Raw genomic sequence first — 14018 nt, forward strand, 5'->3', positions numbered from 1 at the left:
ACTTCGTCATTCGCACACCCTTCCCCTCCCTCTCCGCCTACCCCCCAACATCAGCACTTGCGATCGCAGACGCTCAATCCTCTTGGTAAGTCTCCTCCGATCTATCGATCTCCCGGTCTCTCGTCCTTCTCCTATCCTCCGATGCTGCTCGGCCGCTCACTCCCCATCCCCCCCTCCCAACCCGCGCCCGCGCCCGCGCAACAGCAGCAGATCACTAACTCAACCTTCTCAGCTCCCTCGTACACTCAGCCCTTTCTTTCGCCTCCGCCAACTCCACCCGCCATGTCGACCAGCATCGTACCACCTCACTTCTACCAAGTTGCTGCCAATAGCCGCGCTGCCTTCTCTACCCACAATGGCACCAAGCCCAAGCGCGAACTGCCCGATCCACTTCCAATGCCCGTCATTCGCACCAATATAAAAGGGGACGTCGAGGCCAGAGCGGATCAACTCATCAAGGACTTCCCTGGGATTGCCTGCCGCCTTGTCGATGAGCCGGATTGGTGGGGTCTGCACGACTACTTTGATGGCTACGACCTGTGGATTGAAGGCCCCGATTTCTGTTTCTTCGTTGCCATCACCATTGCCCGTAAGTACTCGGCTTTGCGCTTTACACCCTATCTCGACTTGCCATATGGACCTAGCACTGACCTCATCCAGGCAAGAATCAAGAACAAGCTCGTCGTGTTCAACTTGAGCAACAAGAGCAGACTCGTCTTGCGAAAGAGAACGCTCTTATCCTTGAGCAGCAACAAGCTATGATCCGCGAGGTCGCTGAAGACTGGGTCGAATACCATCAGCCATTGGTCTTTCATAACCGCCATATCCCCGATCTCACCGTCTTCTTCGACGAGGTCGACAAGACCAACTTCATCGACATGAGACCAGAAGAGATAAACTACTTCACGACTTGGCTCAACTTCTACCGCGATAGATTGCTGGCAAGAATGGATGAGCAGTCCCGTATACTTGCAGAACGCCATCGTGGACCTGTTCCACCTTTTGGCGGCCCTCCTATGTTTGGTCCTCAACAGCCTGGCCTATACACTGGATATCAGCTTGGTCAAGGTCCAATTATGCCACTTCCGGGCCAAATTACATTGCGCCAGCAGCGTGGAGGTTCTATGGCCTCGATGGGTCCTCGTTCAGTTGTTGAACAGCAGAGTGGACATTGTGAATCCTTCTCAAACCAAGCACGTGAGTCTTCGAATCAAAATTGCCGGGCTTCATAATCATTACTAACTACTACAGATCGCCAAGCTCGGGTTTATAGCATCCACCCTTCTCGCCAACCGTATATACCCACAGGCCCGGCTGCCGACGGCTACCTCAGCCACAATCGACAACGAGGCTTCTCAAATGCATCTCGAGATGGAAGAGTTTTCCATCGAAACTCGGTTTCAAACAATCACAACAACCGACGCCAGCCCGGAAACAATCTTAGGGGAAGCCCTCATGGCAACACTCCCACCCGAGAGCCAGTCTACATACTCCACAGCCCTCGCAACGTCCCTCCGTCTGTAAGCGTTACCCAGCGTAATATCTCAGAGCCTATTCCTGCTGTCCCATCTCCATATCGAAATCAAGCACCTGGTGGACACTACGGCTCACCCTCCGGTCATCGAAATGTCTCCCACAACTCGGCCAACGATACTTCCCCTCCTAGTCAAATGACTCTACAGACTGCTCAGCGCAGCGTCTCTGGTTCTGCTACCCTCCAAACTGCTACCATGCCACCACTCCCTATGCGTTCTAAGGCGCAAGTTTTCAGTAACGACGCACGAGTCTCGAATGGCCATCATGAGCCACAAACTACTGGCCGACTCTTCAGCGGTACTCATGATAAAAAATCAGTATCCCTGCGATCCCCTGTTCCGACTTCGAGCGGTGATGCTTACACTATGTACTATCTTCCGCCACGCGGTAAAGACCATGAAAATGTCAGAACTGTGCATGTTTTCAGATTCAGCGAGGATGCGTTCCGCAGTCATGTCATCAAGGATATCATGGAAGAGTGTGGCCAAGTTGAGAGCGTACACTACCTGGCTTCTAAGGGCCGAACATTTGTTACGTAAGTAAATTTTCGTTTCATTTGGTCGGAATACTGACAGCCTTTAGGTTCGTTGAACACGCCTCGGTCGAACGAGCGATTCTCCGCTGGAATGGAGCTGATTTTCATGGTTGCACCCTAAATCTGAGCGTTCCTAATACTCTGAGAGACCGATCAGGTAGCAACGCAAGCCACTATCTTCATGGTGACCAGCGAGACTATGGCCCACACCAACGTCGCATGTCCAATCGTATCTCTAACTATAATGGCCCTGCACACTCACGAAAACCGTCTGTTGGTCTTCAAACCAATGGCAACTCTCCAGCAAAAATTTATTTTGAGGACAATCAACTACGCTCTCAAGAGACCGAAGTGGCGCAACACCAGACTGCCATGAAAAATTACGTTCAGCAACAATTTGTCTTGGGGAATGTTGCCAATCGTTTCAACGGCAAGAGCTCCGCTGATAGACCTGAGCCAAAGATCTATATGCAACAAGGGATGATTTATCCTGGCTCTGACATGAAGAAGGAAAATTTCGCACCAGGAAAGAGTGCTGCATCTGTCAGCAATTACCCGAAGAATAACAAGAAGGGATCAAGGCAAAACACGTAAGTTCATCTCACATAAGTAGAGTGGCTCCTACACGACACTAACTCTCCCGACAGGTCGGCTCGTCCTACCCCGGCAGCTTCCCCAGTCAAGTCTCTTTCGGCTGCTGATTCTAAGGACCATAGTTTCTCCGAGAACTCGGCGTCAGCCACTGTCAAGATTCACCTAAATCAATCACAGGGCGGCAAGAAGAAAAACAAGTCGAGCGCAAAGAAGATCATTGGTACGTCCAGAAGCGAGGCTTCTTCAACCACAGATGCCACCATGCAGACTGCAACTTCGCCAGCCGATTCTACACCCATGACCAGAGACACTTCTTTCAGCAGCATACCCAGCCGAAAGCCTAGCGTGGCCACAGAGACACCATCGATCCCAAGATCCCAAAGCGCTATTGAACTTCCGAGCCATGCTTCGAGCAAGAACACCGCGTCGAAGGCCAAGCCAAAGCAGAGAATAAAGATTCATGAGCCCAAGCTGGAGGTCAAGAACGCCGAGCTTTCGGCGGCAAAGATGCCGGTTCCCATCCCAGAGGGTTTTGAGGTTCCAGAAACTAAAGGGATTACAAAGTCGGATCCCCTCAGTCACTCGAAGCACGACAGCAACGTCTCGACGGCCAGCAAGTCACCCAAGAGAAACTCCGATATCAAATTTGCCACGTCTCTTGTTTCCGAGCAAGTTCCTGTTATGGTTGCTCCCTTGGTAGATGAGAAGATGGAAGTGAAGGCATCTATTACTCCCTCATCTGGTCTTCTTACGGTAGGCGTCTCATCAAAGAGTTCCGCAACTTCTCTGAAGGTTGATCATTGGCCAATTCTTGCACCTGCCAAGCCTCCAAACATCGATAGCAAGCTGCCACCCCCAGTCATGGGTCCACTGACTGCCGCCTCCAAGGACGGGAAGAAGAAAAAGCTTGTGCCGGCCGTGGCTGTTCCGCGAGCCTTCGAGACTCGCCCTCAGCCGTAAGTCGTAAGATACCCAGCATCCATGATTTATCATCCATGCATGAACTGATATCTTCAGGTCTACGTATGAGCTGGGGACCAAGACATGGCCATTTGTGCGGAATACGAGGCCGAAATAACGGTGATCGTTTTCTGGTATGGACTAGAATAGGATGGTGCTTGGATCCTTCTGCACATGCGAATAACGGTGTGATGGGTTGATGGGTGCGAGGAAGTAGAAGGCGGAAAGCCTGTATTTTACCCCAAATCCTGGACCAGAAAGCTGCACTTGATGAGAACATAGGAAAATAGATGTGCATACTTGATGATGGGTCTAATTTTGCCTGTGGTGATTTCTGGTGCAGTATGATATGTTGGTTGTCTTGAGTGTGAAAAGGAAAAAAGCTTATGGCCCTGGGCGAATTCGTCCATAGATGTTGAACATCCAAAGCCTCTTCGTTCTCGGCTTAGCTTATCAGAGCAACTCACGAAGTAAGATACTTGCTAGCATTATCACAGCTATTTCCTGCAGAAAATTTGCAGTCCTAGGAGATTGAATTTTTTGCCTGAAGACAAAGGGGAAGGGAAGAGAAGGATTAGCTAGGAATAATTGAGTAAGTGTGACCCTTTTTCTGTGCCCACCCTTCTGCTTGATGATCTTCGTTCTTGATAGTAACCCCTTCCTTTTTTTTCTCGCCATGTTCTATATCATATCATGATTAACTAGGGTTCGAATGAATTGGCTTGATTAGAATTACGGAGATTTTTTGGTCATAAAGGGGAAACGGTTCTTTTGATATCGGGGCTGGCTGGGTGTGCATACCTAGACTAAGGAAGGGCTCGTTTGAATTTTCGGTAGTGGATTTAAATCTCTTTCAGATATTGCGTCTGTAGAAACTATGGTTTACATTGTACGGTTTGTAGAGAACGGTGATATTTCAAGCAGCGTTTGGTTTGATTTGAAGATGTTGACCTAGATTTTTTTTGGAGAGGTGGGGGATGGGGGGTGGTTTCCTAGCTTCGCTCTACGCGTCGGCTGCCTGAGTATTCTTGGATAATTTCCCGAGTTGCAAGGAATAATGCTTGTATATATTTGCTATTAAGATAAAATTGGCTTTATTGAACAATTAGGTTACTATATAACTTAATTTGTACAATCGATTTTGGGTCTAAGCCAAACGCCGAGCATCCCTTCGGTTTTTACGAATCGGGCCAGTTTGTACAAACCGGCGTTACACCAAACGGGCCCTAGCACTTGACAAGCAGGTCTAAAGCGAAGCAAGCCGCGATCGGGTTTCTGGAAAGATTTCGAGAACTCTAGATCGTACATGAAAACATAAGGGTAGCAGGAGAAATCTTCTGGAGGCTACGAGAAGAAATAGGAATGAGTGTCGCTGGGTGCCTTGTCCGGTGTTTTTGAAATTTCCGGTGACTGGTCAACCTCAGCTGGATGGATTCCGCATCCTTTGTCCTGAATTCTCAAGATATCTCGGTGCTTTATTGAGACTCATCGTTCCAGAATCTATGAGATGGTGTGTCTGACTTGCTACTGTGTAAGTCTTTCTTATCATAAAGAGTAGCTTTAAGAAAGGTGCCTTTCAATGAAAGCATGAAGTTTCATCGACTTTGTGACTTGAAATTAGCACTGTACATATACAGAGGAAGTTCTTCAACTCCATCAATATGTATCAGCTCTCCATATCTCTCTCTCTCTTCAAATACCTCTCTTGAAAATCGCTAGGCATCACTATTCACCGTCGACTCGACTATGGCCACCAACGGAGTACTGCCACTCGCAATCAGCCTAGTCATCTTCTCGGTAATCTTTACCATTGCATACAGACAAATAGATGACAGATACAAGGTCGGGCCCTACATTCAATTTCTGAGAAGCCTGGATGGCGTGAAACTCTGGGTTTTCTGGCTCCCACCAGCTATGTCTATAGGCCTCTTTATTGCGATGGCACTTGGAGTGTTCGAGACCAAGAACCAGGACCTGGACGAGCAACGAATTTCCAGCAACGCTTCTCCTACAGGCTATGGGCCACCGCCAGCAAAGAGCCCCCCTCCAACAACTACAGCTTCACCGACTCCCACTGCCGAATCGGCGCAGGCGCTGAGAGACCGACTCGCCGCGGAGGAGGCGGCAACGCACAACGCAACGCAGATCTGTCCCGGGTGCGCGATGCGAGTCTACAAAGTAGGAGGATGCAACCACGTTTCCTGTCAGTACTGCTGCGGCTCTCTCCCCAGGCGTTCCGGTTTTCACGTCAGCCGAAGCCGGATGCGCCGAGAAATCGACCGCGTAGAAAACTAAGATGAACAGGCACGTGCGGAACGTATTTCTGCTTCCATAGTGGCGTCCTGTACCAGCATTGCGTTTGTGGATTCTGCGAGGTGGTTGCTTGAGACTTGAGCTGGAGGATGTGCCGGGGGGGGGGGGGGGGGGGGTTGGAAAAAGGTCTGAGGAATTCGGCTAGGAAATCAGGTCATCGGGCAATTGGGGTCGGTAACTGGGAGTATCAGCGTCGAAGCCAGTAGCTGTATAGACGCCGAGCTGCGTGGATCGTACACAGTAGCTCGGCATTATCCAAGGTGCTTACCCATGGAATTTTGATAGAGCCTTGTCGTGTTTAAATGTGAAAACTGATCCGTATACATTATCTCATTTATCACTTCTTAAATTTTCAGGCTCTTGCTTTGTCCAGTTTCCAGAAACACAACTATAACTCTGTCATAATGACAAACTATTATACCATGCATACCAGCAATGCTTCCATTATACGGCGTATAAACTAAAATTTAGAGTATACCGTCCGGTGCTGACACTCCCTTCGCTTTATGATTAGCGAGAGCGGTCCGGCCTGATCAATAAGGCTGTCAGCAAACGGGAAATTTCAAGAAAGCATATAAGCCGGGCGTCTAATCTTCATATATATATTTCTCTGGGGTTGGAAAAGTATTGTAGTAGAGTGCTCGGAAGGGCAAATCGATCCGGACCAGAAGATATTTGCAAGTGTTGTCCACCGCTCAAAGGAGACCATCGAGGCCAATTCGGAAGAATAAATTATATGGAAAGAGGTTCTTAGGTATTATATGGGGTATAATAAATGCCGGATCGTACCTCAACTGAAAATTAAGAAATGGGTACGCCTGGACTGACGCCGTATATGTGTGCTAGAACTTGCAGGTAGTCGAGCGCCCCCTCCAGGCAGGGCCTGCGGATGTGGGTGCCTAGTTTGAGCAGCATCAGCTGGTGGCTCTTCATGGTGGTATTTGGTGATAGAGTCGAGATTGGGGTTCCAATTCTCTGTCTGTGGTAATATTCTCTGCTTGAGTTGTCCGCTTACTTCCAAGATGACGTGCTGACTCTGCTATTCTGCAGTTAGATTAATTGAGCCTGTTAACGCTCGTCATTATTGATGGTAAATCAATCGAGAGTAAGAATGAAGAGTATGCTTTAGCTGATTGAGTTGCTTTTCTGGTACTCGAAGCCTCGAAGAAATACGCTTCTTCAAGTATAGAATCTAGATGTGGCATACATATCCTTTTCTCAAATTGGTTCTTGAATGTTTGATGTAAATTCTCTCCTAGGATTAAGTATTTACAGGCAAGAATAACCCGAGGTGAATTGGATGGATGGCTCGAAGGTGAACTGTTGACAAAGAAGCTCTTGTGGACTCATTCAGCTTCATCTAGCTATACCGACCTGAGCTACACCACCTTCCTACCTCCAGCAACCGACACCTCTATACATGATTAGGTTTACGCAAGTCTCTTCTAAAACTTGACACTTAAAAGAACGAATGGTAATTGGCGGAATCTCCCCACGATACCCAGGATCTCGAACAGACTTCGGAGAATCCCGAAGTCAAAGACTCTTTCCTGATCGAGATTTGTTGGTTCGTTCAACTTCAACTTAGGGACGCTGCCAGTTGATACCCTCCCACTGCCTGATGCAAAAGACTTGAATTCACTTCAAAAACCCGAGAACTACTAACTACCTCCCATCCCGACTCGTCACAGCATCGCCCATTTCACAACTCCACTCTCGAGCTACAGGTCAACCTTAGGTCAAAGATAATCATAGCAGTCCTGTATCATATCCACTTGCAGATCGGAGGAGCACATCCTGGGCCTTTCTACTCTCGAGCTACAGGTTAACCTTAGATCAAAGACGATCACAGCAGTCCTGGAGCATATTCAACTGCAACACTCCGATCGTCCCTTTACGTCTTCGGCGTCCTTCTTCTCTCAGACAATCACACTGTACAACCAACTTGATTCCAGGTCAGTGGATTCACCCGTCGAAACCCCTCACTCTTTTTTCAATTGCAGATTAGCAAACTTCACTGGTGTCTTTCAAAGGACCACCGTCAGTTCAACAACATGGCACCGATACGTAACCGCAAGAAGTACCTATCTTTCCCTGAGAAGATATTTGGCCTTAAATGCTCTCAACATAGAGCCTCAAAGATGAGGTCTATTTTCCGTTACTACAGCGAGCCCCCCTATGGAAGGGTTGACAAGGATTGCATGCTTAAGTACCTCGTCAAGCTCCAGAATAGGCTGTCAGCAGCAGAGATCGGGGTCATTGAGAGCTACTTCGGCCATAAAGGATCAGGAAAGCTGGCTTGCGGTCAATTGGACATTGCCAGAGGTCTGTGTCCAGGGGTAGAATGCTGTGTCTGTATGGAGTTATTTCACAGCGATCACCTGCCCGCGGTAACATCTGTATGCACTCATGAGCCAAAAGTCTGCCCAGATTGCATTGCCCAGAGTATCGACGCGCAAATTCCCCAGGTCGCCTGGGACCAGATCCAGTGCCCGGTGTGTCCAGAGCCACTACCCTTCGACGAGGTCAAGAAGTGGGCTTCGACTGAGGCATTCGAGCAGTATGTGATACCCCTCGGGCTACCGTATCAAAGCATTGATTTTTGTTGTAGGTACGATAAGAAGTCACTGATGTCGGTTTTCCGCAACTTTCCAAGCTTAATCATGTGCCTCGGCCCTGGTTGCGACTCCGGCCAGATCCACGACGGCGAGCACGACCAACCCATCATGACTTGCAACAATTGCCAGTTCAAAACATGTTACACCCACAAGATGCCATGGCATTCTGGTCAAACATGTGCTGGCTACGAATACGAGCGGGAGAAGCGCATGGCACAGGAAGCAGCTTCCGACAGAGTCATCGCAGAGACTACCAAAGTGTGTGGGAATCCAGAGTGCGGCGCTCGCATTGAAAAGAACGGGGGCTGTGATCATATGACTTGTAGGTCTACCTTAATCACCCGTGGTGTACTTGTATCACAGGATTCAATAAGCTGACGACGGCGCCTCGCAGGCAAGGTGTGCCTTTACCAGTTCTGCTACTTGTGCCTGGCTCCGTACAAGCGCATCATGGCCGAGGGAAACACAGCACATGCTGAGAACTGTGTCTACCATAGTAGCAACCTACCAGACAACGGCCTACCAGATGTCATAGATGATGATGATTTTATGGATGACAGCGATCCTGACGATGAAGTTCTTGAATGGGATCATTACTATCCTACGCCCGGTCTCTAGAGATACGGATATGAATCTGGAAAAGGGGTTGATATGATGGAGCAGGCTTCTATGGAATGATCACGAGTCTGGAAACATCCGAGCACGTCCCCCTTTCTACACCTCTTCTATCAGATTCCTTGCACGTACGACCACAGCTAGGTCCCACAAGATCATGCGTTCGGGAAATCGCCTTCTTGAAAACCGGAGACACCGGGTTCACTTGATCGAAAATGGTTAAGTCATGACCAGAGTTTCAGCTCTAAATTTGGTTGTAAAGGAATAGGGAAAATTTGGTCACTGGAATTGCAATGGGATGTTTTCGCGTTGGTATTTTCTTTTCGGTGAAGCTTTTCAACAGACGAAGAGATGAGGCTTTGGGGAAGACGAGCCGAACTCTTTACCTACTATCGTCTTGATAGATAGACTGAAAGAAAGAATAGAACAAAAAAGACTGTTATAAATAACTCTTTGACTTTGTGATACGTATAAGCAGATGGCACAATGCAAAGAGAAAGAGAAAGAGAAAAATGTTGAAGTGAAGAAAGTCAGATCGATTAGCAATCATCCCATAAAAGTCTTTGCCCCACCACTCTCTGATGAGCTCTAGTGAACAATGGATAAGGTTCTTCCCGGATTCTGTTTAAGGATTCGGAAACAACAACAAGAAAATGAATCCAGAAAGTCGTTTCTAGCTAACTAGCATTCCAAATATTATAGCGAGACCATCGACGGTACCTGTGATATTGCTGCTCGTGACCGTTATGATAAGGAGAGGTCTCGCTCGAAGTTCTCAAGACGGGACCTTCGATGGTTAAGATCGTTGGGTATCAAAACCCGAGGTCCTTATACGTCCACGTCCATGATTCTGGATTGCCAGATACAGTTTGTTAGCGTCCGAGAACTAAAGGATCGGGAAGAGCAGCGTCATGGCGATTTCTGTTCGACCAAGACCCTCGCCCGCAAACAAGATACACATTTCGATACTACTTTAGAGTTTTTGAAAAGACGATGTAATTAAATGAAAGGAAAAATGATGCCATGATTTAAATTAAGACTTCGGTTTAAAAGTTTCGAATTTTGATTTTTTATCGAAAAGGAAAATATTTAAGAAAAGAAAGAAAGAAAGAAAGTTGCGAGAACGCGGACCTTTGTTCCGAATTGGTGTAATAACACGAGAACTGAGCTTTATGATTCGCGTTGAATATTTGCGTATCGACCAGATAAGTCAGCAATCTGTGGAATATCTGCGAGATATTGAAATTTTATTCGCGGATCTGTTAGCATCTATCTGTATTGCTACTAGTTATATACCGAATCGATACCGAATCGATTATAGTATTGTTTTACGTCTAACTATAAACTGCTTTGAAATCCAACGCATTGGTAATACTAGCGAGGTAATACTAGCGAGATGCAGGGGTAGTTTCAACTCCAGACGTCACATCAGCCTCAATTTTTTCTTCCTCTCCAATCGTATCAAGAACAACGGCGGCATCCCAGCACTGGCCCTTTCTGCTTCCGGCCATGTTTGCGATCGGTCGGCGCATTCGAGACGGGTGTCTCCCGCTGAATCAATCCTGCCGAAGCTAGTGACAGCCATGGAACGACGACGATAATAAATAAATACATCGGGGAAGACCACCAAAACGAAGGGGCAGTTTTCTTCTTTGCAAATCGCAAACATCAAGAAGAAAGAATTCAAGATGATCATGACACCAGAAGAGCACCTCGCTCTTGGAAAGATCAATCCGGAGTTGGAGCAGGTTCCTTCACCCCCCCCCTCTATTTTTCGTGTGAGCCCAGCTAACATCTGCCAGATCCTCAAAAAGAGCCCCTACGTAGAAAGGCTGTCGAGCACGACCGATATCCCGAAGCTCCGAGCCATGCTGCTGGCGCGAAAGAAGGAATCGCTTTCAGCAGACGTCGTGCCCGGAGAAGAAGCGAGCTACGTAGAGGAAGACCGCCAGATCCCCGTCCGCGACGGCAGCACGATCACCGCCCGCATCCACAAGCCGAAGCGCCCGCCGGTCGACGGGTGCCCGATCTTCGTCGTCTACCATGGCGGCGGATTCGTGCTCGGCGGGCTGGAGACCGAGACGTTGCTGTGCAGGAGCTTCACCGGCTTGGGAGGCATTGCCGTAAACGTAGATTACAGGCTTGCTCCCGAGCACCCGTTCCCTGTCCCTGTCGAGGACGCCTATGACGCGCTGAAATGGGTAGGTACCATTCCATGCCCAGTGTGATAAAAATTGCATTCCGGCTAAGAGGACCCAGACGGCAGCGCATTTCGAGGAGCTGGGGGGCAATCCCAAGAAGGGATTCTTAGTTGGAGGCATCAGCGCCGGGGGAAACTTCGGTGCTGTGCTTTCGCTCTTGTACAGAGATGACAAGCTCTCGCCACCTCTAACAGGATCATATCTCTCTATCCCGGCCTGCATACCGGAGGAGCTCGTACCAGAAAAGTACCAGGCCGTGTACCTGAGCAGGGAGCAGAATAAAGATGCTCCGATTCTAAATCAGAATACTATCGACCTGTTTGAAAGTAAGCCTACCTTCTCAAGAGGAGCAATGCATGGTGTTGACTTTTTTTTGGCAGAGCACTACAAACCGGATAGGATGTCTCCCCTCCGGACTCCCATCATTCATAAATCTCATCGAGGTCTCCCGCCAACCTATTTCCAGGTTTGTGGACTAGATCCCCTCCGTGACGAGGCATTGATCTATGAGGAGATTCTGAGGAAGGAGAATGGCGTGAAAACTCTCGTGGATATCTATCCTGGACTTCCTCATGGCTTCTGGGGCTGGTGGACTGCGGCGGACTTTTCTAAAAGCTTCCAGGAAGATTGTGTTAAGGGCATGAAGTGGTTGTTAGAGCAGAGCAAATGATCTATTGTAATCAGACAAATAATTTATATCGAAATTGGTCGACAGGTTTACGACACAGCAATTGCAGCCGGTCCCCCAGTACCACTCCTCTTCCACCCCTTCTCCCCTCACCCTCTTCACCTCGCCCACCACCATCCCCCATGTCCTCGTCATCAACCTCCCCACCTTCCCCTTCCTCCTCATCATCGCCCGCCTCATCCACTGAATCGGCCACCTCTCCCGCCCGCGCCCTCTCCTCCTCCTCCTCCTCCTCCTCCTCCTCCCAACCCCGGCCCCTTTGCCATGCATCCCCCACCTCCTCCCACTCAAACAACTCCCCCCTCCCAGCTAACTGGCCCTCCACCCGCCGCGCGCTTTCCGCCTACAGCCTCACCATCGCCTCCCCTCGTATCTCCCTCTCCTCCACTTCTCCTGCCGCTGGTTCGCACGCATGTGGCAGCGGCGGCGCTTGATCGTCCGCTCTTTGCCTATCAGATATACTCAGACCTCTCGACTATCTCGCAAAGGTATCCAAAACCTGCCCATGTTCCTTCTCGCTCCATCCAGTATTCGGTATATCTATCAAATGTAAATCTTGTCCCGACTTCTGAGCATCGATGCTGCGAGCTTCTTCTACTGAAACATTGCTCGTGATAACCTTCGACTGGAGTTTTAAATGCAAGTTGTGACCCATCATCTCACCTTATAGCGGGTGTCGTCACAACTGCTACATTTCTACTAGGCGTGGCCGGACCGGGACGGTTGATGAAATAGCAGCTGCCTGGGAAAAAGCAACGAGCAAAAAAAAAAAAAAAAAAGTGAAAATTTTGCAACCAAAATAAATTGTATAATAAAAGCACACTTTGAATGAATAATTGTTTCTGGGAGACCACTTTTGAAATTCGCACATCGTATATTGACCTTCAACCCGGAGGGAGGGACTAACGGTAGCTTGAATTTCAGGCAGTTGGCCCCATCTGTTGATGGTAAGCTGGTCTTTAACGTTGGGAAAGGAAGTTACCTCATTTCAGACTCATATCACCAGATCACCAGGGTGGTCTTTTATTTATTAGGATGAAATTGGTCAATGTGCTAGATGTACTCTTAAAAAAATAGTTGTGCCGGACTAAGCCAGGGGACCACCCGAAAAGCACCCAATCATTTAAGCGCCGAGTTGCCGGTGAATGGTATTGATGGTACTGCTAATGAAGTATCGATGTCATGGAACAGCAATTCAACCCGTAACTTGAAGCAAGCATACTGCACACATAGCAAGCACAACCATCCGATCTCCCCGGCTGGCTGTATGTATAACCAAGGGACCGCTATTTTATTGATAACAAGAGCGCTGTGGACCTTTCAATGAACTACGTTAGGGCATTTCCCTGTTGACGGAAGCAACCAAATGGCAACACCTTAACGATTGGCATCACCTGACCAAGGGATGAAGCGGCAGATAAAAAACGAAAACACATTGACATTTCCAAAAAGAGAGAACCGTCTATTGCGCTTGGAACATGGAGACTATCCCCGTCTCGCCAGTGGGATTTCAATTCAGTGAAAGCTTCCACTCGGGCACTCAGCACATATGCTTGGCACCAGAATCTATAAGGGGAGAATGCCATATGTAGAGCGAGGACAAAGCTCTGCGTAAATTCGAATCGACAAGCAGTTGAAACGATCAACCGACACGAAGTAGGCATATGATATTCAAGGATATTGCAAAGGTACAGAATGGATAGGAACATGTCAAAGCTACGGTACTGGTCCCAGAGATCGTCCACTGAACGCACGCTGAGCCCGATCCTCCTGAAGATATCGTGAGCCATTGGCAATGCCTATACACAATAAATTATGAGGCATCGTCACTAATTAGGAAAGCAACAAGATGATGACGATATGGGTCTTGAAGTGAGAGGTCTTGGATCATAATGAAGGAAGCCTGATGATGCAGTGACGTTGGAAAAGCTAGCGTGATTCATTATTCCATGCAGGGA

The 14018-nt window shown here is 48.4% G+C and overlaps 4 protein-coding genes across 4 annotated transcripts; all 4 read left to right on the forward strand.

Annotated features, from left to right (window-relative positions):
- Nucleotides 1-282: 282 nt before the first annotated feature.
- On the forward strand, nt 283-3625 carry L3040_000297 (uncharacterized protein; the record flags this gene model as incomplete). The annotated part of the gene is made up of 5 exons (XM_066155095.1): nt 283-589; nt 661-1197; nt 1252-2071; nt 2119-2661; nt 2719-3625. The coding sequence occupies 5 exons, from the start codon at nt 283-285 to the stop codon at nt 3623-3625; spliced, it is 3114 nt and encodes a 1037-aa protein (XP_066013152.1).
- A 1746-nt stretch (nt 3626-5371) lies between these two features.
- L3040_000298 (uncharacterized protein) lies at nt 5372-5912 on the forward strand (the record flags this gene model as incomplete). The annotated part of the gene is made up of 2 exons (XM_007297379.1): nt 5372-5781; nt 5834-5912. The coding sequence occupies 2 exons, from the start codon at nt 5372-5374 to the stop codon at nt 5910-5912; spliced, it is 489 nt and encodes a 162-aa protein (XP_007297441.1).
- A 2167-nt stretch (nt 5913-8079) lies between these two features.
- On the forward strand, nt 8080-9174 carry L3040_000299 (uncharacterized protein; the record flags this gene model as incomplete). The annotated part of the gene is made up of 4 exons (XM_066155096.1): nt 8080-8263; nt 8369-8498; nt 8550-8878; nt 8951-9174. 4 exons carry the CDS (start codon nt 8080-8082, stop codon nt 9172-9174), a joined length of 867 nt encoding a protein of 288 aa, XP_066013153.1.
- Nucleotides 9175-10859: 1685 nt separating this feature from the next.
- On the forward strand, nt 10860-12042 carry L3040_000300 (uncharacterized protein; the record flags this gene model as incomplete). The annotated part of the gene is made up of 4 exons (XM_066155097.1): nt 10860-10919; nt 10974-11372; nt 11431-11698; nt 11753-12042. The coding sequence occupies 4 exons, from the start codon at nt 10860-10862 to the stop codon at nt 12040-12042; spliced, it is 1017 nt and encodes a 338-aa protein (XP_066013154.1).
- Nucleotides 12043-14018: the final 1976 nt, after the last annotated feature.

Source organism: Drepanopeziza brunnea, assembly GCF_022702325.1.
Source record: "Drepanopeziza brunnea f. sp. 'multigermtubi' strain 214-2 chromosome Unknown ctg1, whole genome shotgun sequence".
Taxonomy (NCBI): Eukaryota; Fungi; Ascomycota; class Leotiomycetes; order Helotiales; family Drepanopezizaceae; genus Drepanopeziza; species Drepanopeziza brunnea.